Source organism: Rana temporaria, chromosome 13, assembly GCF_905171775.1.
Source record: "Rana temporaria chromosome 13, aRanTem1.1, whole genome shotgun sequence".
Classification (NCBI taxonomy): domain Eukaryota; kingdom Metazoa; phylum Chordata; class Amphibia; order Anura; family Ranidae; genus Rana; species Rana temporaria.
Genome location: NC_053501.1, coordinates 56,845,366 through 56,869,962, shown reverse-complemented (window position 1 = coordinate 56,869,962; position 24,597 = coordinate 56,845,366). Strand labels below are relative to the sequence as shown.

Genomic DNA, 24,597 nt, shown 5'->3' with positions numbered 1-24,597 from the left:
TGACCAACTGTAATATATAAAGGCCACAAGAAAGCCATTTGGAAAAGCACCAAGGTAGATGCTATACTGCAAGACATATGAGCTTCTGGCAAGACATTTTCCCAACTTCTCCCTTTATGATTAACCTCTTAATTCATCTGTTAAGATACTATTCTCTGGAGCAACAAGTGACCCTGTGGTCCAAATCCAACAAATCTTTGATCTTGGGCAGCTCCATAAATTTAGAGCTGCAACACATTCCCCACTTTTATTGGCATGGCTGAGGACTGAGCTGTGCATGCAATCACTTTTTTTAAACAAAGGGTAATGTTTTTCTAGGATTTTTCAATAAGATTGGGAACATGGCAACTAAATGAGCCCTGGTTCCACACTCTCATTTTCTTTGTACTTTATCTTATTAAGCCCACATAATGCCATAAAAGCAAAATTGTTTCTTCTTGATAAAGTAATGAAATAAGAGTCACAGGAAAGTGTAAAATACAGTAAACTACTCAGATCTCTTAAAGTGGAATTAAAAAGGTAAAAAATAAACTGAGCAGGCTATTGCAAAAGAGACTATGTGCGTGGTGTTTGCATGTTTTCACTGCGCTTGCATTCCTTTTCCTTGGGTACTCCTGCTTCCTCCCACACATGCTGGTGGCTTCATTGGCTCAGTTGTAAAAATTGGCTCCAATATATTCTACTGCAGGGCCACGTACAGTAGGCGTTTGTGATATTGTGTTTTTAGCACGACAGCATCGCGCTGATTCTCGGCGACATGGTGCCGAGATCTCGCCGACATCTCGCACTCACTGGAATAGTGACAGCACATTCCAGCAAGCGCGTCATAGAAGCGACGGGAGATCCGACTTGGATTCCCGCCAATTCTACACGTGTGCGGCGTTTGTTATGAATCCTGAGGGGGAAGTCCCCGCCGGATTTTAAATAAAAATTTGGCATGGGTGCCCCCTCAGGAGCATACCGGGCCCTTAGGTCTGTTATGGGTTGTAAGGAGAGCACCCCCTACGCCGAAAAAACGGCGTAGGGGGGTCCCCCTACAATCCATACCAGACCCTTATCCAAAGCACGCTACCCGGCCGGTCAGGAAGGGAGTGGGGACGAGCGAGCGCCCCCCCTCCTGAGCCGTACTGGGCTGCATGCCCTCAACATGGGGGGGGGTCGGGTGCTCTGGGGCAGGGGGCGCACTGCGGGGGCCCCCCACCCCAGAGCACCCTGTCCCCATGTTGATGAGGACAGGGCCCCTTCCCGACAACCCTGGCCGTTGGTTGTCGGGGTATGCGGGCGGGAGGCTTATCGGAATCTGGAATCCCCCTTTAATAAGGGGGCCCCCAGATACCGGCCCCCCACCCTAAGTGAATGAGTATGGGGTACATCGTACCCCTACCCATTCACCTGCAAGAAAAGTGGTAAAAACACAAATAAACCACACAGGGTATTAAAATATTTTATTAGTCTGCTCCGGAGGCCTCCCCTGTCTTCTTTAGCTCTTTTACCAGGGGAGGCTTCTTCTTCCGATTTCCGGGGGTCTTCTCCTGCTCTCCGGGGTCTTCACCGCTCTTCTGTGAAGTCTTCTCCGCTCCGGGGGGTCTTCTCAGCTCTTCTGTGACGTCTTCTCAGCTCCGGGGGTCTTCTCAGCTCTGGGGGGGTCTTCTATGTTCGCCGCTCTCCGCTCTTGACTCGGCGCACCCCGGTTCTTCCTCCCGCTGTCCGGTTCCTTCTCCTTCAAGGCTGGCCGCCGCTATACTGGCGGCGGTCAGTCCGCTCTTCTGTGACGTCATCTTCTTCTCTTCTCGTCTTCCGTCTTCTCCAGATGTTGACACGCCGGCTGGCTCTTCTCGCTGCAATGACGGGTGCGCGGCTTGCGTCGGATTTATATAGGCCTCACAGTCACATCATGCTCTGGTACCTACCCATGTGATACCTACCCACGTGGTACCTACCGGAGCATGATGGGACTGTGAGGCCTATATAAATCCGACGCAAGCCGCGCACTCGTCATTGCAGCGAGAAGAGCCGGCCGGCGTGTCAACATCTGGAGAAGACGGAAGAAGAGAAGAAGATGACGTCACAGAAGAGCGGACTGACCGCCGCCAGTATAGCGGCGGCCAGCCCTGAAGGAGAAGGAACCGGACAGCGAGAGGAAGAACCGGGGTGCGCCGAGTCAAGAGCGGAGAACATAGAAGAAGACCCCCCCAGAGCTAAGAAGACCCCCGGAGCGGAGAAGACGTCACAGAAGAGCGGTGAAGACCCCGGAGAGCAGGAGAAGACCCCCGGAAATCGGAAGAAGAAGCCTCCCCTGGTAAAAGAGCTAAAGAAGACAGGGGAGGCCTCCGGAGCAGACTAATAAAATATTTTAATACCCTGTGTGGTTTATTTGTGTTTTTACCACTTTTCTTGCAGGTGAATGGGTAGGGGTACGATGTACCCCATACTCATTCACTTAGGGTGGGGGGCCGGTATCTGGGGGCCCCCTTATTAAAGGGGGCTCCCAGATTCCGATAAGCCTCCCGCCCGCATACCCCGACAACCAACGGCCAGGGTTGTCGGGAAGGGGCCCTGTCCTCATCAACATGGGGACAGGGTGCTCTGGGGTGGGGGGGCCCCCGCAGTGCGCCCCCTGCCCCAGAGCACCCGACCCCCCCATGTTGAGGGCATGCAGCCCGGTACGGCTCAGGAGGGGGGGGGCGCTCGCTCGTCCCCACTCCCTTCCTGACCGGCCGGGTAGCGTGCTTTGGATAAGGGTCTGGTATGGATTGTAAGGGGACCCCCCTACGCCGTTTTTTCGGCGTAGGGGGTGCTCTTCTTACAACCCATAACAGACCTAAGGGCCCGGTATGCTCCTGAGGGGGAACCCATGCCGAATTTTTATTTAAAATCCGGCGGGGACTTCCCTCTCAGGATTCATAAACGCCGCACACGTGTAGAATTGGCGGGAATCCAAGTCGGATCTCCCGTCGCTTCTATGACGGCTTTGTCTCCAGCTCGGCGCTGGCTCCCGCGATGGGGCTCGTAGGTGCTCAATCTCGCCGAGAAAGGGAGCGAGATTGACACAATATCGCGTGCACCTACTGTAAGTGATTTGGTAAGTGATTTGGTAACTGGTCGCAGCCAAAAAAATATTAAATGGTTCTGAATTTCATTTTTTTTTTGAATAGCATAATGAAGATTTTCCTTCTGCAGCCTCTGAATGGCACACAGGCCCCCCTGGAGCATGGGGCAGGGTCAACATTGCGACCCCCGACACCACATCAGTGGTGGGGGGTGTGAGATAAATGTACCAACTATGGTGTTTTACTGCACCCAACCGCAAATGTAAACAAGCTCTTACTGTCCTGAGCACCCAATAAGGCGGCTTTTACACTGCAGGTTAGCTGCCCTTTGCTATATAGACTTCTATTATAACTTGTGGGAGTGGTGCACTTTCTGAAAGCACACCAAAACTCCTGCATTGTTTGAGGCCGAGGGCATCATCAGAGGACTCAGGGGGCCACAGGTTGAGCACCCATGTTCTACTGAGTGAGCTCCAGTCTGCCTCACCTATCTGCCCCAAATCAAACTTGATCAGCGCTTTGCGTTCAAGTTAAAAAGTTTTCTAGAAATATATATTTTTTTCTTCTACGATATATGACTAAACTGTATATAGTGGTTGTTGAACCATCAGACTTAAATATGCTCACTGTGCTCTGCCCGGTTTTTACTTTTAGAAAGAATGGCTATAAACTGCTTAATTCCACCTCCAATTCAGATGCCCAATGCAATGTTTGGGATCACCTGCAATGTCAAAAGGCCCCCTTAATACACAGATTCTCAGTGTGAAAGGACTTTATCATTCTCTCTATTTCAATATGTTTATTGGGTTTCATGGGATTCATTAATAAAGCTGGTTAAACGCCCGCGTGGGGGCTAGAAAATGAGTAAACATTACCAATGAGCAATAATGATCAAAATTGTACCAAAACATTGTGAAATCAGGAGATGTATAGAAAAATGAATACTGCAGAAAATGCCATGTCTCCCAAAGTCTACATGTTGTCACCGGAGGGGAGGCTCTTCACATGCAACCCCCTCCCCCCCAGTAGGAGGCGACGGTGTGAACCGGGATAGTGAGAAACTAGAGAGAAGGTGAGGAGAGCAATAAAGCAGAAAGAGAGGGTCACAGATAGGAGAGGAGGGGAGGGGGAGAGGAAATGGAGAACTTAGGTTTGAGAGCCCCACAGGTAGAAATCAGACAGGGCCCAAACAGGACGCTTGGAGTGAGGGGGACTCAAAGATCCATGGTTCCCAAGCTGAGAAATTTGGCAGTGGGAGTCATTCACAATACTGGACATTCGTTCCTAAAGCATCATAGCGGTCACCGCGTCCTCACCCCCCTGGAAAGCTAAACGCGGGGTCTTCCAGGCTTGCGCTATAGTCAGTTTAGCCACAAAAAAGGAGGTATGTGGCCAGCTTCTGCTGTGGAGCATATAGACCAGGTATTAGACAACGCAATAGGGCTAACTTAGCATCAATACAAACTATTAGATGGAGAAGGGTCTGAAGTAAGCCAAAAATCCCACCAATCTTGAGCAGGAACGTCAGGTATGCATGACATCCCCCCACTGTCTACAGTTGTGGAAACAACCATCACTTCTCCCTGGGAAAACATGTGCCTGTACGAGAGAGAGAGAGAGAGAGAGAGAGAGAGAGAGAGAGAGAGAGAGAGAGAGAGAGAGAGAGAGAGAGAGAGAGAGAGAGAGAGAGAGAGAGAGAGAGAGAGAGAGAGAGAGAGAGAGAGAGAGAGAGAGAGAGAGAGAGAGAGAGAGAGAGAGAGAGAGAGAGAGAGAGAGAGAGAGAGAGAGACAGGCAGAGAGAGACACAGAGAGGATGAACCATCAGTACCTACTGGCTATAGGGAATTCTCTGTCCCCGCACAGAAAGATAAAAACATCAAACAGGGCCGATGTTCAGAAGGAATACTAGTCTGGTACAAGGATGAGCTACATGGGAACATCAATGCAATCAAAAAAGGAGAGAGCCACATCTGGCTACGAATAAGCAGCTCCCCATCCTCACCTCCCAGTCTGACATCTACCTGTGTGCAGCATACATTGCCCCAGCAGAGTCTCCATATTACAGACCAGACACCTATGAGATCCTACAAAATGAGGTCATCAACTTCCAATCCCTGGGACAAGTGCTCATCTGCGGAGACCTCAATGCCAGGACAGGAAGGGAAAGGAACTATACAAGTTCTGATGGCAACACATACATACTGGGCCATGCAAATTACGACCAGGAGTCAATACAGAATCAAAGAAACAGCTATGACAGTACAACCAACAGAAACTGAAGAAAATTGCTGAATGTGTGTCGCAGTCTGGGCCTCTACATCCTCAACGGCCGTTCCAAGGAAGACTCTCTAGGAAGGTACACATTTAGCTCCCATGTAGGCAGCAGTGAGGTAGACTATGCCATCACAGATATGAACCCCACACCCATCAATGGTTTTACAGTCACCCCACAAACACACCTATCAGACCACAACCAACTACTGTTATTCATCAAATCTTCTAGCAAACCATCACCAAAACTCCACCAGGCGTCTCTCCGCAACCTGCCACCATCATTTAAATGGTCCAAACAGTCTACCACAAAATACAGAGGTAACTGACAAACCCGACATTAAAAACAGCTTGAAAACTTCCAAAACAAGACCTATGAGATAAGCCCACCAGGTGTGAACCAGGCAGCAAAGGACTTCCATAAAATACTACACACTATTGCAGAAACAGCCCAGCTGAGAAAAACCAACTACAAGAAACCATCCAACAATCCAATAAATGGTTCAACAAAGAATGCAAAGCATTAAGGAACACCTTACGGACGTCTCCAATAACAAACACAAAGACCCTGACAACGCTGACCTAAGGATAGCCCATAGAACCCTACAGAAAAAGTACAAACAAACCCTTAAAAAGAAAAAGCAAAACCTCATCTCCAAAAACCTGCAACAGCTGGAAGAGGCACTTCAGGAAAATTCTTTCTGGGAAATATGGAAGAATATTGGCACAGCAACCAAGAAAAACAACCTCCACATCCAAAATGGCGACATCTGGCTCAACTACTTTAAGGACCTCTACAAAAATATTCCAGAGGAGGCTCTAACTGTAGAACAAAAAGACATCATCAAAAGACTAAATGATATGGAGGAAAAATATTAAGGACTTCCAGAACCCCCTAGATGTACCGATTACACCACAAGAAATTGGGGAGAAAATCCAAAACCTGCAAACCAAAAAATCCAGTGGGATGGATGGAATCCTGCCAGAGATGATTAAACATGGCTCCCCAAAGGTACACGCTGCAATGTGTAAACTGTTTAATCTGGTCCTGAGTGCTGGTTACTACCCTACAGTATGGAACCAAGGCCTCATAACACCCATCCATAAGAGTGGAGACCTGTATGATCCAACCAACTACAGGGGGATGTGTCAGCAGCACACTAGGGAAACTATTCAACAGTATCCTCAACAAACGGATCCTCAACTTCTGACACAACACAATGTCCTCAGCAGAAGTCAGGCAGGGTTCATGCCAAACCATCGCACTACAGACCACATTTACAACCTGCACAGCCTCATCAAGAACCATGTCCACCATACAAAACATGGGAAGATATTTGCCTGCTTTTGTGGACTTTAAGAAGGCATTTGATTCAGTGTGGCACCCAGGCCTGTTCCTCAAACTATTGGAGAGTGGAATAGGAGGGAAAACATACGATGTCATCAAGAGTTCATACACTGAGAACAGCTGCAGCGTAAAGGTGAATGGGAAAATAACTAAACACTTCCGGCAGGCCCGAGGAGTCAGACAGGGCTGCAGCCTAAGTCCAACCCTCTTCAACATCTACATCAATGAACTGGCTGCAGCTCTAGAACCCTCCCCAGCACCGGGACTGACTCTACATGACACTGAGGTGAAGTTCCTGCTGTATGCAGATGACCTACTTCTGTCACCAACAGAGAAAGGCCTACAAGACAGCCTGGAAGTGCTGGAGAAAAACAGTGCCACATGGGCACTACCAATCAACTCGAGCAAAACAAACTATGGTGTTCCAAAAGAAAAATACAAAACAAAGCCATTCCTTCACAATAAACAACTGCACTGTGGATGAAACTAACAGCTACACATACCTCGGCCTAGACATTACCCAATCAGGAAGTTTCAAGCCAGCCATAGAGGCACTAAAAGACAAGGCATGCAGAGCCTACTATGCCATCAGGAGACAGCTGTACCACCTAAAACCACCCGAGAGAGTCTGGCTCAGAATATTTGATAGCGTCATCGCCCCAATTCTTCTTTATGGCAGTGAAGTTTGGGGTCCTGTCACCTACCCAGACCAATTCAAATGGGACCCCAGCCCAACAGAAATATTCCATCTGGAATTCTGCAAGCACCTCCTCCAAGTCCATCGGAGCACCTCCAACAGTGCTTGCCAGTCCGAGTTGGGCAGATTTCCCTTACTTCTCGCAGTACAGAAAAGGGCGCTATCATACTGGGACCACCTACAAAACAGCAGTCCCAACTCCTACCGCCATAAAGCCTTACTGGACAGTAAGAACCAGTCCAAGCCGTGTGGCCTGCAACAACTTGTCTTACCCAAACTTTCAACAATGCGGCCTGACAAAATCTCAAATACAAAACATAATGGATAACTCCAAAGAAAAAAATGTTGGAGAATGGAGATACGCAATAACAAACTCCAAAAAACTAATGATTTACCAGTCACTGCAGAGAAACTACAAACTGGCCCCGTACCTGGAGGTGCTACAAGACCCCAAAGACAGACAATGAGCCTGTACAGACTGAGCGCCCACAGCCTGGAAATGGAATTGGGACTGCACAGACAGACCTACAAGCCCAGGGAGAGTAGACTGTGCCAGCAATGTGACCAGGGGGTCCCGGAGGATGAGAAACACTTCCTGCTACATTGCCCCAAGTACTCATCAGTGAGGGACACTCACTTCCAGAGACTCTCCGCTCTCATCCCGGACTTCAATTCTACAGAAGAGAAGAGGAAACTCCAATTTCTACTGGGAGAAGAGGAGCCAATGGTGAAGATAGCTGCCCAATATGTGACAGCGTGTCACAGACTGAGGGACATGAAAAACTGAGGACTTTCACAGACTTATGTCCATTCCCCTTTATATTACCCCCCTTCCCCTATACAAACTCAACTGCTTTGGCAATGCTAACATGTACCGTATTTATCGGCGTATAACACGCACCCTAACTTTAACAAGGAAGTTTCAGGAAAAAAACTTTCCACAGCCCCTGCGTATAACACGCAGGCACAGTTTACCCTCTATTTTCAGGGTAAAAAAGTGAGTGTTATACACCAATAAATACAGTATTTGGTCCTGCCAATAAAGCTTACTTGAATTTGAAGAGAGAGAGAGAGGCAGAAAAAGAAAGAACGACAGGCAGAAAGAGAAAGAACGACAGGCAGAAAGAGAAAGAACGACAGGCAGAAAGAGAAAGAACGACAGGCAGAAAGAGAAAGAACGACAGGCAGAAAGAGAAAGAACGACAGGCAGAAAGAGAAAGAACGACAGGCAGAAAGAGAAAGAACGACAGGCAGAAAGAGAAAGAACGACAGGCAGAAAGAGAAAGAATGACAGGCAAAAAGAGAGGCAGAAAGAGAAAGAGAGAGGCAGAAAGAGAGAGAGGGAGAGAGGGAGAGAGAGGGGGAGGCAGAAAGAGAAAGACAAGGACCCTGCCCAACCACAGAGCTATCGCCCGATCTCACTCTTAAACACGGACCTAAAACTTTTTTCCAAAATTTTGGCTAACCGCTTGAAACCTCTCCTCCCTGACCTAGTTCACGCCGACCAGACTGGTTTCATATTGGGACGGGAAGCTAGAGACAACTCGAACAGGGCTATACAGCTTATTCATTGGGCACGAACACGCGATCGGATGCCTCCAAACTTGATTTTGTCTACCGATGCGGAGAAGGCATTCGATCGCGTGGACTGGCGATTTCTTAGTGCGGTCCTTGAAAAGTCGGGATTAGGCCCACACGTTACGATGGATCTCTACGCTCTACGTGGCCTCCACAGCCCAGGTTAAGGTGAATGGCGGCCTTTCGGCGGGATTCTCTATCCGGAATGGCACGAGGCAGGGGTGTCCGCTCTCGCCCCTGTTGTTTGCTTTGGTCCTGGAACCATTGCTGCAAAGGGTCAGATCAAACCAAAACATCAGAGGAGTAAATGTGGGCTCCCTAGAACACAAGCTCTCTGCCTATGCAGACGACATTTTGTTCCATGTGGTTGAGCCCCTTGTCTCGTTGCCAGTCTTGATGGATGAACTGAGGGAGTATGGAGATGTGTCCAACTTCCGGATAAACTACACAAAATCTGAAATACTGCCTGTTACTGTCCATCCGGCCCTAGCGTCCTCTCTGAGGGACTCCTTCCCCTTCACGTTGTCCACCTCTTCAATTAAATATTTAGGGGTCCAGCTTACAAACTGTCTAGACTCTCTATACTCCCAGAATTATGTCCCCCTTCTAAAGAAGACCTCTCAGGACTTGCAGACTTGGGACAAGACAATGTTCACCTGGGTGGGACGGACAAATATTTTGAAAATGACGGTTTTGCCCCGTATGCTGTTCCTTCTACAGATGATACCTATACGCCTACCGAAACGTTTTTTTGCGGACTTACGTAGTCTTTTTATTACGTTTGTATGGGGGGCAGGAGACCTAGACTGGCGATGGCAATCCTACAAAGGTCCAAACTGAGGGGGGGCTTGGGAATACCGAATGTTCACCGGTACTATCAGGCTATTGCGCTACTTCGCATCCTGAATTGGAAGGACTTGCAGTCAGACTTTACTGATGAACAACTCTACCACCTGTACTGCTCAACTCACAAGAGCTCTGTGGACGCCAAAACCCAGTTGGAGAATGGAGATACGAAATAAACTCCAAAAAACTAACGATTTACCAGTCACTGCAGAGAGACTACAAACTGGCCCCGTACCTGGAGGTGCTACAAGACCCCAAAGACAGACAGACAGACAATGAGCCTGTACAGACTGAGTGCCCACAGCCTGGAAATGGAATTAGGACAGCACAGACAGACCTACAAGCCCAGGGAGAGTAGTCTGTGCCAGCAATGTGACCAGGGGGTCCCGGAGGATGAGGAACACTTCCTGCTACATTGCCCCCGAGTACTCATCAGTGAGGGACACTCACTTCCAGAGACTCTCTGCTCTCATCCCGGACTTCAACTCTACAGAAGAGAAGAGGAACCTCCAATTTCTACTGGGAGAACAATGGTGAAGATAGCTGCCCAATATGTGACAGCGTGCCACAGACTGAGAGGGACATGAGAAACTGAGGACTTAATCCTTTCACAGACTTATGTCCATTCCCCTTTATTTTACCCCCTTCCCCTTTTTCTATACAACAAACTGCAATGCTAACATGTATTTGGTCCTGCCAATAAAGCTCATTTAAATTTGAATTTGAGAGAGAGAGAGAGAGAGACAGGCAGAAAGAGGCAGAGACAGAGACAGAGACACACACACGAGAGAGAGAGAGAGAGAGAGAGAGAGAGAGAGAGAGAGAGAGAGAGAGAGAGAGACACACACACAAGGCAGAGAGAGAGACAGAGAGAGAGAGAGAGAGAGAGACACAGAGAGAGGCAGACACACACACACACACACACACACACACACGAGGCAGACAGAGAGAGAGGCAGAGAGAGACTGGCCAGACGCTAGAGACTCCATTTAAAGCACACTGCTCTCTTCTCACATAATGGCTGAAAGAGTTAATAATTGACATGTTTTCCCTGAATTGTGAACATTTGGGAGGGTCTCCTGAGGTCATCTTTAAAAAAGCTTCTAACCTTAACTACTGCTAAATTCAGTATGTAAAAGCTGTTAAACCACAGTGAAAAACCTCCATTTACCAGCTGTCAAGTTTCCAGCGTTCAGAAGAGGATTTCAACTGCCCCGTGTACATGAGGCCTATAAGTGGCTGTAAAAACACTCGTGGGTACGAGACCTTACATTCACTTTATGGGTTTACTTTTTTTTATTATCAGTTATTATATACAGTTATAACTAAAACAGCAAACGCCTCCTGCTATAGTTACTTTTCATTTTCCCCTATTTACAATCTGAAGCGCTTTAAAAAAAAACATTTTTACAATATTATAAAAGCCATCTGCTTTATCTTAATAGTATCATCATAATTGCCATTTCATAAAATAGTGCTTTAGGGACTATTTCAGATGTGAACCAAGAAGCGTTGACTAAAAAGTAACAGATCCCCAAGTCCCTGAACCAACACGGGGTCACAGAACATCTATGCACACATGAACTACACTTCGCTATCTGAGTGCAGGATGATTGCTCCGCTCATTAGAACTTTCCCTTATTAGTTATTTTCAATCAAAAGCCGCTTCCACATTGCCTGGGATCCTAGAACATCAACATTACTGTTTGGTGAAGTAATGCAACAATTTTAAATCGCATTCCCATTGGTATGGAACTCTGTTTACAGAACAAAAATGCAAAATGAATGCAGCAAACATGACCACATATTTTACAGGAGAAAATACACCCCCCAGACCTAGACTGCTATTAGAGATAATGGCAATGTTCCTTTAGAATGTCCTATTGGTCATGGAATGTGTACATTGTGAAGTCATCAAATGACTGCCTGAGAATTTGAGCTTGTATTGACCCAGAGACAAGGTGACAAGGTGACAATATCTTGTAATAACAGCCAGCAAAATCAGCCACAACTTTTGAACATGAAACAAGTGCGGAGAGTATGCAGTCATCTCCAAAAGGCATGTTAACACTTGGTATGGTTTTTTTTTTTAGCAAAGGGCATGAGTCCAATACACAACTTAAACTTGTTGTTGGGCAAGGACAACACTAGGCTCTCCACAATTAAAAGAAGAAAAAAAAAACCTGCACACAAAACTACTTTAGGCCATACAAATATATATTTATAAACATGTAGGCAGGTTTGCCATCATGTTGTAAACAATGCAATAATGTCCTGAATTTTCACCTTAGTCCTGTGTACAGAGACTTTATCCTGCATTCCCATGCTTTGCTGTCACCCGACTCCTCCCGCCTGTCAAAGCCGCCTTCTCCCACCTATTGCCACCCAATTTATATTGCTCTTCACCTCCACATTCCTCCCCCTGTACATATTCTGCCCTCACCCAACTTTTGTGTTTCCCCATCCATCCTTCCTCCAACATATTCCTGCTCCTCCCCATCAACCATTTTTTCATCTTCACACGTTGTCCATTTCCAGCACTTGTTCACTTTCTCATTGTGTCGCATCTGCTGTGTCTCTGTTCTCCATCCAACATCTCTCAGTCACTTTCTTTTGTATTCCAGTGCCTCCCATCGGTTCACATGCATTTCCCCTTCACAGTTTATATCCCTCCTAGTTGTCATTCTTTATCCTTATCTGGTTCCCTCCAATAGCTTTGGTGCCTTTCAAAACTTCACTCTTCCCACTTGTCACTCAGTCACAAATCCACCTAGTGATCATTATCTCTGCAAACTTGTCAATCTTGGATCCTTCCTGTTCCTTTGCTCAGTCCCTTGTTCTCTCGGGTGCCTTTTTGTTCTAAATAGTGTCATTTAGCTCCATGCTGCAAAAGCTTACCATATTCATTTTCCATTAATTAGCTTTACCATTAATATTCCATCCAATAAAATGTTATCTGGAGTGCCTTCCTCCAAATCACAGTTATTTTAAATGTATTTGAGTCCAGTCATTAAGGTGTTACAAGCACACATTTTCTCTCGTTATAAGAGGTACTCAAGTATTTCTTTTTTTTTTCAATTTGTTTAGGAATTTATTGCTTCGTACCATTGTGCAATAATCACTTTTTAGTGGAAATTTGATACTGGTCATATTGTTCTAGTAATGTTGTATAATTAACACAAAGTAACTTGATTATTTTAAAACTAAACCATGTTTCTAATGGCAATACTGGTTACAGAAAGCCAGAAGATCAGCACTGACAGTAATAGCCAGCATGAGCAAAACTAGCATTTTTATCTTACACAGCAGTCATTCGGACATAGGATAACAAGCATTGGTGGTTACTTATTTGTACAAAGTAAAATTTAAAAAAGAAAAAAAAAAAAAACTTTTCTAGAGTTTAACTTTAAGCCATCACCAAAGTTAGACATAAAGCACACCCTAGCTACAGCACTGTAGGATTGTTATGATCATGCCCACTCTTCACTACGGCATGCACAGCACTACACATTCTGCCCCTTTATGTAGTTTCCCTCTTTGTCAAGTTAAAACAATATAAAGGTATGACCATACAACTCTATGCACAAGCATATACCACAGAACCTCTTGTAATTGAAGCGGACTCTACTGAAAATTAATGCACCACCTACAGAGATTTCAATTAGAGGTGGGCACTAGGCAGTACATAAAAATTTCAAAAATGTGCTTTAAAGCGGAACTAAAGCCATCAAATTAACAATTTACCAAAATAATGACATTGAAGGCATGCCCTGAATGTAACTGTCACAAATTGCTTGTGCTCTCAATTTTAGTGTCATGACTGATCACATGTGCAGTACCATGACAGATTAAACAGAGGCCAAGATGGAATATTCCTTGGATATATCTAAAAAAAAAAAAGGAGGAGAAGAAACTGCAAATAAAAACATTTTTAAAAAGCTGTAAAAAGGTCCTGGTCCACTTGACAAAAAACATTTTACAACAATTTAAGGGCAGTGTTATTATAAATACAGTACTGTATTTGAATCACGGCACCTTAGAGCCCATTTACACAGGGGCAACACGACTTCCAGCACGACTTTGTGAGGCAACTTGGACACGGCTTGAGTAGGAATCATCAGGCAACTTACAAGGCAACTTCAAGTTGCCTCCAGGACAGTACAAGGCAACTTCAAGTTGCCTCCAGGACAGTACAAGGCAACTTCAAGTCGCCTCCAGGACAGTACAAGGCAACTTCAAGTCGCCTCCAGGACAGTACAAGGCAACTTCAAGTCGCCTCCAGGACAGGAGGCTTTCCAGTGGCCAATCAAACAATCAGCTCTGTGGGAGGGAGGAGGGAGGGAGGGGTTTGCCTGAGAAAGTTATGTTAGCTTCCTGTATTGTTGCTTCAGTTAAGACAGTGATCAGACTTCTGAGGCAACTTTCATTGAAATTAATGGGTACAAGTTGCCTATAAGTCGCCTAGAAGTCGGATTGAAGTAATACCGGAACCTTTTCTGAAGTCTGAGCGACTTCAGTAGTGTACATTAAGACGGCTCCCATTCACTTTCTCGACCGCGCGACTTAGGCGACTTGAAGTCGGATCCCAGGTCGCCCCAGTGTGAACCGGCTCTTATGTACCTAAACCATCACATCGCCTTTCATTACAATCAACAACCAATTTAACAGACCCAGTTTTGTAGTGAGGCATAACAGCCATCCGATTATCGGTTGCTGACACTGCTTTCTATCAGTGTTGATATGGCGGAAGGTGGTACAGTGACAATTCGTATTTGCTGTATCATGAATTCTTGTTCTTTGCTTAACAAAGAATTTTGGATAAGTTGCTGACTTTCCTTACAAAGTGACTATAACCATGGAACACAAAACCTAATAAAAATTCCAAAGTTTGGGATAAGCAGTGGAATTTTTTGATATATAGAAACCTATATGCATAGAAAACACTAATTGGCTCTTCGACATACCATCCTAACAGTGATTACCAACTATATCATTTTAGTCACCGGACTTGTGATCATAACCACAAGCTTTCATTGTGTCTGTCTATAGATAAAGCCATTTACAGTCGCTACTTGACTGAAACTCTTGTGCTTATTGAGCTTAAAATGTTTTCTTCTGAATACTTTAAAAACAGTGCATAATTCAGCACCAATCAAGCATAAAGCCAGTCTAGGCGAGTCACAGTTCCTGTCATTTGTGTTCAGGAGAGATATAGCCGTATTACTGACAGTTGCGGAACATTCATATGAAGTAGAGTGCAACACTGCCCTCATGTGGCAGAATTACATATTGCCTATGACTATCAAAACAATCAAGGATTTAAGGTTTCCATTCAGGGGACTATTTAAAAAAGTTTAGGTGAACCCAGGCTCAACTTGTCTGTATACATACAGATCTCACCAATAACAATTCATACGTTTATGCAGCAGTTATATTTAGTGCTCTGAGAGACTCTGGACCGGCTCAGCAAGGTAACAAATAATGTATAGATCAAACAGAAGAAATTTAAATCAGTGAACCCAATGATAAGTGAGCAGTGAGCGATGTTTATATATTTAAGGAAGGGCAATCCTGTAAAAAGCATTGTATGAACCACTGAAAATGGAAAACGATCACAGTCGCCACTTTATGAACTGACCCCTAAATGTTACCAGATCACCATTAGCTAGACGAAAATGATTTACAGAAATACCTTTAGACTTTCCACCTCCTCTTTGTGCCGTCTCTTCTGGTGCATTATAGCAGCCTGGTATTCTGAAAAAGAAGATCAGAGAGAATGACATTCAAAACACGTTTAAACAACCCCATCATTTATAAATGTTTCAGTCTGAAAATGCATCAGCACTGGTAAGGAAAAGGAAGCACAATAATGTACCAACACAACTTTCTGCATAGGACAATTGGTGTATATAGACACTGCTGATGTCATGCAAATGTGGCAAAACCTCAAAAACAAATCAATTGAAATAATTCCAGGTATGGATATCTTTAGATAATTACATTGGTCCAGCTTTGGCTAATATAACTATGCATATACCATACTCTTTAGAAGCTGGAAATCACTATATCATGCACTGCTACTCCTATGATTAAAGAATACTTTTCATTTTCGCAATAAATGTAAAGTATCCCCTGATTGGACAAGGAAATTGTGACATCACTGCCTCACCTCTCTACATCATTCAATTGTAAAATGTTTCGAATTCATTGAGAAAATGCAAAGCAATCCATAAATGGGGTACTTGCTGAACAGGCACTTCTGTGTTTACAACGCAACAGGGCAGCTGCTTGGCACAGAACACAGAAGCTAGCGGAGATCACTGCAGTATCAGTGTCTACTACAGTGATTTCCAGCTTCTAGAGATCAGACAGGTGTGGTAAATGCATGATTACTTTGGTCCAAGCTAGACTAATGTAACTATAACAAATGCTGTATCTGGAATTCTTTTTTTTGATACAATTTTTTTTTTCAAATATTCTGTACCAAACATGGAGACTATTCAAAATTATACACACATAGTCATTGTATTCTCTTCTCTAAGAATTTTGCATGCAGAAACTCTGCTATAAAACAAAAAAGTTGGAAATGATTGCTAGTTATCCCCCCTTTGCACTGGTGACAGCACATGGGTACTGTTCTCTTCCCAAGTATCATTTTTAAGAAAGGAATATGATTTTCTCTTAAGGACCATTAACTGTATGCACCAAGTGACAGACATGAAGGACATTTGAGACAGTCTGTTCCCGCAGATGAAATTAAAATGCAAGACCAGCTAGCTATACATAGTATCAGAATCAAGTTATAATAAATACAGCAATATACAGCTGGTATTTAAAAGAATTAGCCCCCTTTAAAAGTCACATTGTGTTTCTTTGCAGCCTAAAATGCAGAGAGACACAGCTTTTGTTTTATCCAGCCGTTTTTACTCAATGAACCTTATAACATCCAAGTAATCTAAAAAACATTCAAAAAACAAAAAAATTCAAAAACAGAATCCGAGTTGGAAAAAGGATCATCCCCCCTTATGTCAGTATTTTGTTGCACCACCTTTTGCTTTAATCAGTTTTCAGTCTGTTGGGATATGTCTCTACCAACTTTGCACATCTAGACTTTGCAATATTTGGCCAATCTTTGCAGAGCTGCTCACATTGTTAAATTTTATAGGAACCCTTTGGGGACTGCAGTTGTCAAGTCATTCTACAGATTATCAATGGGGTTTAAGTCTGGGCTCTGACTAAGCCATGTAAGGACACTCACTTTTTTATCCTTCATTCATTCATTTTTGCTGTGTGCATTGGGTCATTGTCATGTTGGAAGGTAAAACTACTTCCTATTGACAACTCACGAATTTGATGGTATTTTGTCCCATCCGTGTTTCTTCCATCACGACAAGTGCTCCAGTTCCCACTGCAGAGAAACGCCCCCCATAACCGGCTATTAACACCTCCATGCTTTACTGTAGGAATGGTGTTATATGGATGGTGAGCTGTATTGGATTTCCACCATATTGTTTAATGTTAGGGCCAAATCATTTGATTTTAGGCTCAGCTGACCAAAACACCTTTTTCCAGGTGGCCTCGGAATCTTCAAGGTGCATTTTGGCAAAGCTCAGTTGTGACTGCATGTGGCCTTTGAGGAGTGGCTTTTTTCTTGCAACCCTCCCACACAAGCCAAATTCGTGAATCATTTGTGATATTGTTGTCACATGCATACAATGCTGTAGACCTCTTGGTGGCCTCTCTGACCAGCTTCCTCCTGGCTTTCATCCAGTTTGGAGTGACATTATGATCCAGGGAGGGTCTGTGATGTACCAAATACCTTCCACTGCCTTGCCTAGTTGCACTACCAGGGACTAGGGATGAGCTTCGAGTTCGAGTCGAACTCATGTTCGACTTGAACATTGCCTGTTCGCCAAACAATTTGGGGTGTTCGCGGCAAATTCGAAAATCCGCGGAACACCCTGTTAAAGTCTATTGGAGAAATCTAAAGTGCTAATTTTAAAGGCGAATATGCAAGTTATTGTCATAAAACGTGTTTGGGGACCTGGGTCCTGCCCCAGGGGACATGTATCAATGCAAAAAAAGTTTTAAAAAACTACCGTTTTTTCGGGAGCAGTGAATTTAATAATGCCAAGAGTGAAACAATAAAAGTGAAATAGTCCTTTAAATTTCGTACCTGGGGGGGGGGGTGTAAAGTAAGCATGTGAAAAAGCACATGTTTCCAGTACTTAGAACTGTCACTGCACAAAGTGTCATTTCTGAAAGAAAAAAAGTCATTTAAACTGGACTCGCGGCTATAATGAATTGTCGGCTCCCGGCAATTCAGAGAGGATTCATTTAAAAAAAATAGCGTGGTCTGGTGTGGATTTTAAGGGGAACCCCGCCGTCAATTTAGGAAAAAAATGGTGTGGAGTTCCCCCAAAAATCTACACCAGACCCCTTATCTGAGCACGTTAACCTGGCCGGCCGCAGAAAAGAGGGGGGGACAGAGTGCAGCCCCCCTCTCCTGAACCGTACCAGGCCACATGCCCTCAACATGGTGAGGATGTCCCCATGTTGATGGGGACAAGGGCCTCATCCCCACAACCCTGTCCGGTGGGGGTCTGCGGGCGGGGGGCTTATCAGAATCTGGAAGACCCCCAGATCCTGCCCCCCTATGTGAATTGGTAATGGGGGTAATGTACCCCCCATTTCACGAAGGAAGTGTAAATAGTTGTAAAACACACACACACACACACACACACTAGAAAAAAAGTCCTTTATTAATAAAAAAATAAAATAAAACAATCCAGCGGTGGTAATCCACTTGGTCCCTTCAACGTTGTTGGTATCCAGCGACGGGTGATCTCCTCTCCGGTCCAGCGATGAGAAGATCCTCCGGGATCCAGAGCGCAGCATCGCCCGCCTCCTCTCTCCGGCGGACACAGCCCGGTGAATGACACGGCTGAAGCTGTGACATTTATTTTATTGGTGAGGTGGGGCCACCTATCACGTGACCCCGTCCCCCTCGTCAGAGGGGGCGGTGTCACACGACGGGTGGCCCCGCCTCACCAATAAAAATAAATGTCACAGCTTCAGCCGCGTCATTCGCCGGGCTGTGTCCGGCGGAGAGAGAAGTCGGGCGATGCTGCGCTCTGGATCCTGGATGATCTTCTTATCGCTGGACCGGAGAGGAGGAGATCACCTGACGCTGAATACCGACAATGTTGGAGCAGGGAGTCGGGACCGAGTGGATTACCACCGCTGGATTTTATTTTAATTTTTTTATTAATAAAGGACTTTTTTCTACGGTGTGCGTGTGTTTTTTACAACTATTTACACTTCCTTTGTGAAATGGTAGGGGTACAATGTACCCCATTACCAATTCACATGAGGGGGGGCAGGATCTGGGGGTCCCCTTTGTTAAAGGGGTCTTCCATATTCTGATAAGCCCCCCGCCCGCAGACCCAAACAACCACCGACCAGGGTTGTGGGGATGAGGCCCTTGTCCCCATCAACATGGGGACATCCTCCCCATGTTGAGGGCATGTGGCCTGGTACGGTTCAGGAGAGGGGGGCCACACTCTGTCCCCCCTCTTTTCTGCGGCCGGCCAGGTTAACGTGCTCGGGTTAAGGGGTCTGGAGTGGATTTTTGGGGGAACTCCACGCCATTTTAAAAAAAAAAATGGTGTGGTGGAGTTCCCCTTAAAATCCACACCAGACCTGAAGGGTCTGGAATGGATATTTGTGGGAGGAACCCCACGTCACTTATTTTTTTTAAATTGACGGCTGGGTTCCCCTTAATATCCATACCAGACCTGAAGGGGCTGGTAATTGAATTTGGGGGGACCTCCACGCTTTTTTTTTATTTTTTATGAATGAATCCTCTCTGAATTGCCAGGAGCCGACAATTCATTAGAGCCGCGAGTCCGGTTTTAAATAACTTTTCCTTTCAGAAATGCCACTTTGTGAAGATACAGTTCTAAGTACGGGAAACATTTGCTTTTTCACATGCATACTTTACAGCCCCCCTAGGTACAACATTTAAAGGAATATTTCACTTTTATTGTTTCACTTTTAGCATTATTAAATTCACTGCTCCCGAAAAAACTGACGTTTTTAAAACTTTTTTTTGCATTGATACATGTCCCCTGGGGCAGGACCCGGTCCCCAAACACTTTTTATGACAATAACTTGCATATTAGCACTTTAGATTTCAAACGTTCGAGTCCCATAGACTTTAACAGGGTTCTAAAGTTCACACGAACATTTGGTGTGTTCGCAGGTTCTGGTGCGAACCCAACAGGGGGGTGTTCGGCTCATCCCTACCAGGGACTGAAATGCTCAAAGGAAAACTCTTTTCATGCTGAGCTAATCAAAGTGACCAATGCTCATCACAGTTGAAAGTCAAATGGCTTTGTGCTCCATTGAGAAGGTGATTAGCTAAACCTGATTGAGTTTACAAGTCATTTTTTGGAGGGATTGACCCCTTTTTCAACTCAGTAATTCTGTTTGTTTGTTTTTTTCTGACACATTGATGTTATAGGTTGCACTGATAAAGTTGCAGCTGGATAAAACAAAAAAAAAGTGTCTTCATTTCCAGCTGCAAAGAAACAAAAATGTGATCATTTAAAAAAAAGGGGGCTGATGTTTTCAATACGCACTGTAAAAGGTTTTCCACATCGGTTACATGGTTAGTGGCCAAAAGGGTCTGTAAAAGTACTGACTTATTTTTTATAAAGTGGTGAAGAGTTAAACATTTGTCGTCAGGTAAAAATGTCTGTTCTCTTCCTGTGTCTGATACTGAAAAAAAAAATAAAAAAAAAAGGAGCAGGTTTTACCCATTCCACGCAGTTCAGGGGTTGTAACATGTTTGAGTTGCATATAAATTATATAAACAAAAAATAACTTGATTTAGCTAAAAAAACAATTAGTTTAAAAGGCAAGTCGTCTCTAATCTGATATACTAAAAAGAAAAAACAGTTTGACCATATTTGGGCCCATGATACACGCAAGATACCGACAATCAAAGTTTAAAGGATCACTAAAGGAATTTTTTTTTTTAGCTAAATAGCTTCCTTTACCTTACTGCAGTACTGGTTTCATGTCCTCATTGCTCGTTTTTGCTTTGAAGTAGCTGTAAAACTGCTGTGATCTCCACACTTCCTGGTTGTCTGTTTCCTTATAAACATCATACTGGGAGCTTTTCACGATGGTCTAAGCTGTCATTACTGTGTGTCTAAAACTAACAGAACCAATCAGATTCATTTTAAAAACAAAACACTGCCCTGGATTTGTTTGTTTTTGTTTTGTGTGTCTCTCTATTTCACAGGAACATGAAACCAGTTTAAAAGTGAAAATAAACTGCAGGCACATTATGATTGGTTTTTTATCTATTTGTAATCATTTTTAAAAGGAATCAGTTAACTTTTATGTCTCTATACCCTGTAAACAGTCATTTCAGCAAAACATTTTTTTTCCTTTAGTGACCCTTTAATCTGGTAAGTGCCATGGTAAGCCTAACATGGTTTGTCAGGATGTTGAAATGCTACAAGGAAGGAAAGTGAGCACATACTGCAGACACAAATGCGCAATCTGATTTGTTTTACCCCTTTTTTTTTGTTACCTCAATGTAACAAAAGTAGGTGGGACCTACGATGGTGACGTCACCACAGACATTGATCCCATTGAATGGTCAGGACCGAGCTTGGTTGGAGCCCGTAGGAATGCCACTTGATATTACACGTTGTCAAAGCCGTCTTCTGTCCTTTGAATATGTGACTGCGCATATTTAAGTCTTTATTAAAGAATTTAGCATATGGTTTTACACCATGAGAGTGCCTGTCGCTTCTCGTTTTTGAGTGTTCTGGAGTTAATTTTGTCTGGTCCCTGCCGAGGAGGCAAAAATGTTCAGGAGGGAGACCTTGAGCCCCTATACGCTGTATAACCATCTGTAGTACAGAGGTCAACATCTTCCAGTAAGGCGCTGCAATACACCTTTGGCCAGGGAGCACTGCACATATTTTTTTTTAATTTTAATTAGCCATTACGGACTTTTCACCTGGATGCATTACACTAAAAGAAGGTACAGAGACTTCTTAGTCTGTGGACTTTATTTTCACCTTGATGTTTCTCAATGGAGAGAGTGCAGGGATATCTTCTCCTATTCATTCCATATTTCCACTTGTGGACTGGTTCTGTTCTTGACCACTTCTTGGATAAGTATGCTTCATTTTAAAGTTATTTGTTATTTTCATTTCTCTTACATTTAGAGGTCCACATTTATTTTAATCTGAGATAGCACTGCACTTTTGTATACAGAAAAAAAAGTTCCCCTTAAAGATAGTATTTTTGCTAGGCCAATGCTGATGGCAACCAAAGTCTTTCATCAGAAGTACCTTGGAGTCACTGTGGAAACTGGAGTGGAATTTATACACAACTTGCATATATGGCAAGTTGCTTTCCCTCCCCAACTAGTATAGAGATACTTTGTACCATTCGATAAGCCAAGCTGCTGAATGATTTTCAATGACTTATACTTTATAGTGTTACTGGACCCCGAGATCATAGGCGATTCCCAGGCCCGGATTGGCCATTGGGAAAACCGGGCATTTGCTCGGTGGACCAGGGCCGCCAGGCTGCAAGTGCTAGTGGGTCACAAGGCTCTTTGAGCCCACACCGCTCATCCTGCCTCTCCGCGGCCGCCCGGGGGACGTAAACATAGGAGGAGGAGCTAGAGGAGAAGCTTTCAACCTCTCCGCGGCCAGCCGTATAGGCCAGCAGTCTGTGCCAGGGGGAGGAGCCAGAGCAGACACCTGCTGCTGACAATTTGAAGCCCGGATAGCAGAAAACGTGAGTACAGCCCCCCCCCCTGTAACCTGGATAGGAGGAGGAGCAGTGGGGAAGGCTGCATATAGAATAATCACTCTCAATCTCTTTTCTGCAGTATCAGAATGCGTGCGAGAGGTACAGGAAAAGCAGGCAGGCATTCCGAGACTGCAGCAGGAAGATGGAGAGAATGATTGTTCTATATGCAGCCGCCCCCACTGCTCCTCCTACACCACCCATACTCTTTGCCTGCTTGCGATCTCCACCTCCCCCAGGCTCTCTGCCACCCCCCCAGTGTTCTCCACCTCCCCCCATGCTCTTCGCTGTCCCCCTGTGCTCTCCTCTTCCTCTCTGCCTCTGCTCTGTGCTCTTGCCCCACCCCATGTTCTCAAGGTTCTTCCCTGTGCTCTCTGGGGTTCCGTGCTCAACCCCTCCCTTGGACTACGGGAGAGTCAGGCCTGCCCGCTAACACACAGTTCCTTTATCTTCAACGTAGAAAGCGTCCTGACTCTCCTGTAGTCCAAGGGAGGGGGCGAGCACGACACTCCACACCAGGGAGAAAGCCTTGCATTACTGTGTGGAGTTACAGACAGAAGAACAGGAAGTGAGGATTTCTCAGAAGAAATGAGGACATTTAAAAGCAAAATCAAAGGATGAGGTAAGTGAAGGAGGACTGAACCAAGTTAAAGGAAGCCATTTAGGAAAAAAATTGTACCTTTACAACCGCTTTAATATGCTTCTTCTTGAGCCACTCCTTGGTTGACTTGGCCATGTGAATTGGGTCATTGTCATGCTGAAATACCCATCCACGGGCCATTTTCAATGTCCTGGCTGAGTGAAGGAGTTCACCTCTGAATCATTCAGACGTTCATTAGCAAACTTCAGATGGGACCGACATGTGGTTTGAGTAGGGTGACCTTGCGAGCTCTGCAAGATTTCAGTCCTTTATGGTATAGTGTGTTACCAATTTTTTTTCTTGGCGACTATGGTCCCAGCTGCCTTGGGATCATTGACAAGATTCTCCTGTGTAGTTCTGGGCCGATTTCTCACAATCGATTATTGGAACTCCGAGGTGAGATCTTGCTTGGAGCCCCACACAGAGGGAGATTGCACGGTATTTTGCATTTCTTCCATTTGCGAATAATCGCACCGTTGTCACCCTCACCAAGCTACTTGGCAATGGTCTTGTAGCCCATTCCAGCCTTGTGTAGGTCTACAATCTTGTCCCTGACATCCTTGGACAGCTTTTTGGTCTTGTCCACAGAATCAATTCTATTCCAATCTCTCCACCATGGCCAAGTGTCTTTTATACAACCAGCAGTCCCTTTAAGAGAGTGCTCCTAATCTCAGCTAGTTGGCTGTATAGAAGACACCTGGGAATCAAATATTGCTGATTGATAGGGGATCAAATACTTATTTCACTCATTAAAATGCAAATAAATGTATAACTTTTTTGAAATATGTTTTTCTGGATATTGTTGTTGTTCTTCTGTCTCTCACTGTTAAAATAAACCTACCATTAAAATTATAGACTGATCATTTGCCCGGTGAGCAAACGTACAAAATTAGCAGGGGATCAAATACTTTTTCCCCCCTCACTGTATTCACCCTCATCCATAAAAACAGAAATCAAAAATTGGTGCCCCATATTGCTTCTTAATCGACTATTTTTATAAGTTCTATGGAACCACTGTCAAGATTCATACAGAAGGACAATCGTTATACCAGGAAGAAAAGCTGTGCGATCGATTAAAAAAAAAAAAAAACGCGATCTTCATTCAACCCCCCTCGCAATCTTAATCCAGCATTTCCACTATTTTATGTAAACAGCGCAGAGCCATTCTCTGCTTAAAGCTGTAAAAAAGCTGGCATGTTCATCAACATTGGTCAACTGAGATATCAAGAAATACAATGTATCATTTGGTTCTTTTAGATCAAAGGGATAAACTTCTGTCTGTAAATTGTCAGTTTTGTCAGCAAGCCCATTTCTGGCACGGGTT

At 44.7% G+C, this 24,597-nt stretch overlaps 1 protein-coding gene across 4 annotated transcripts in view; it reads right to left on the bottom strand.

The window, feature by feature from the left end:
- FMN1 (formin 1) overlaps window positions 1-24,597 on the bottom strand; it is a 354,391-nt gene that overhangs the window by 174,260 nt on the left and 155,534 nt on the right. For all 4 annotated transcript variants that reach the window (XM_040333461.1, XM_040333460.1, XM_040333463.1 and 1 more), the window contains one exon: window positions 15,483-15,544. In XM_040333461.1, coding sequence (XP_040189395.1) covers window positions 15,483-15,544 — 62 coding nt within the window. The remainder of the gene's footprint in view (window positions 1-15,482; window positions 15,545-24,597) is intronic.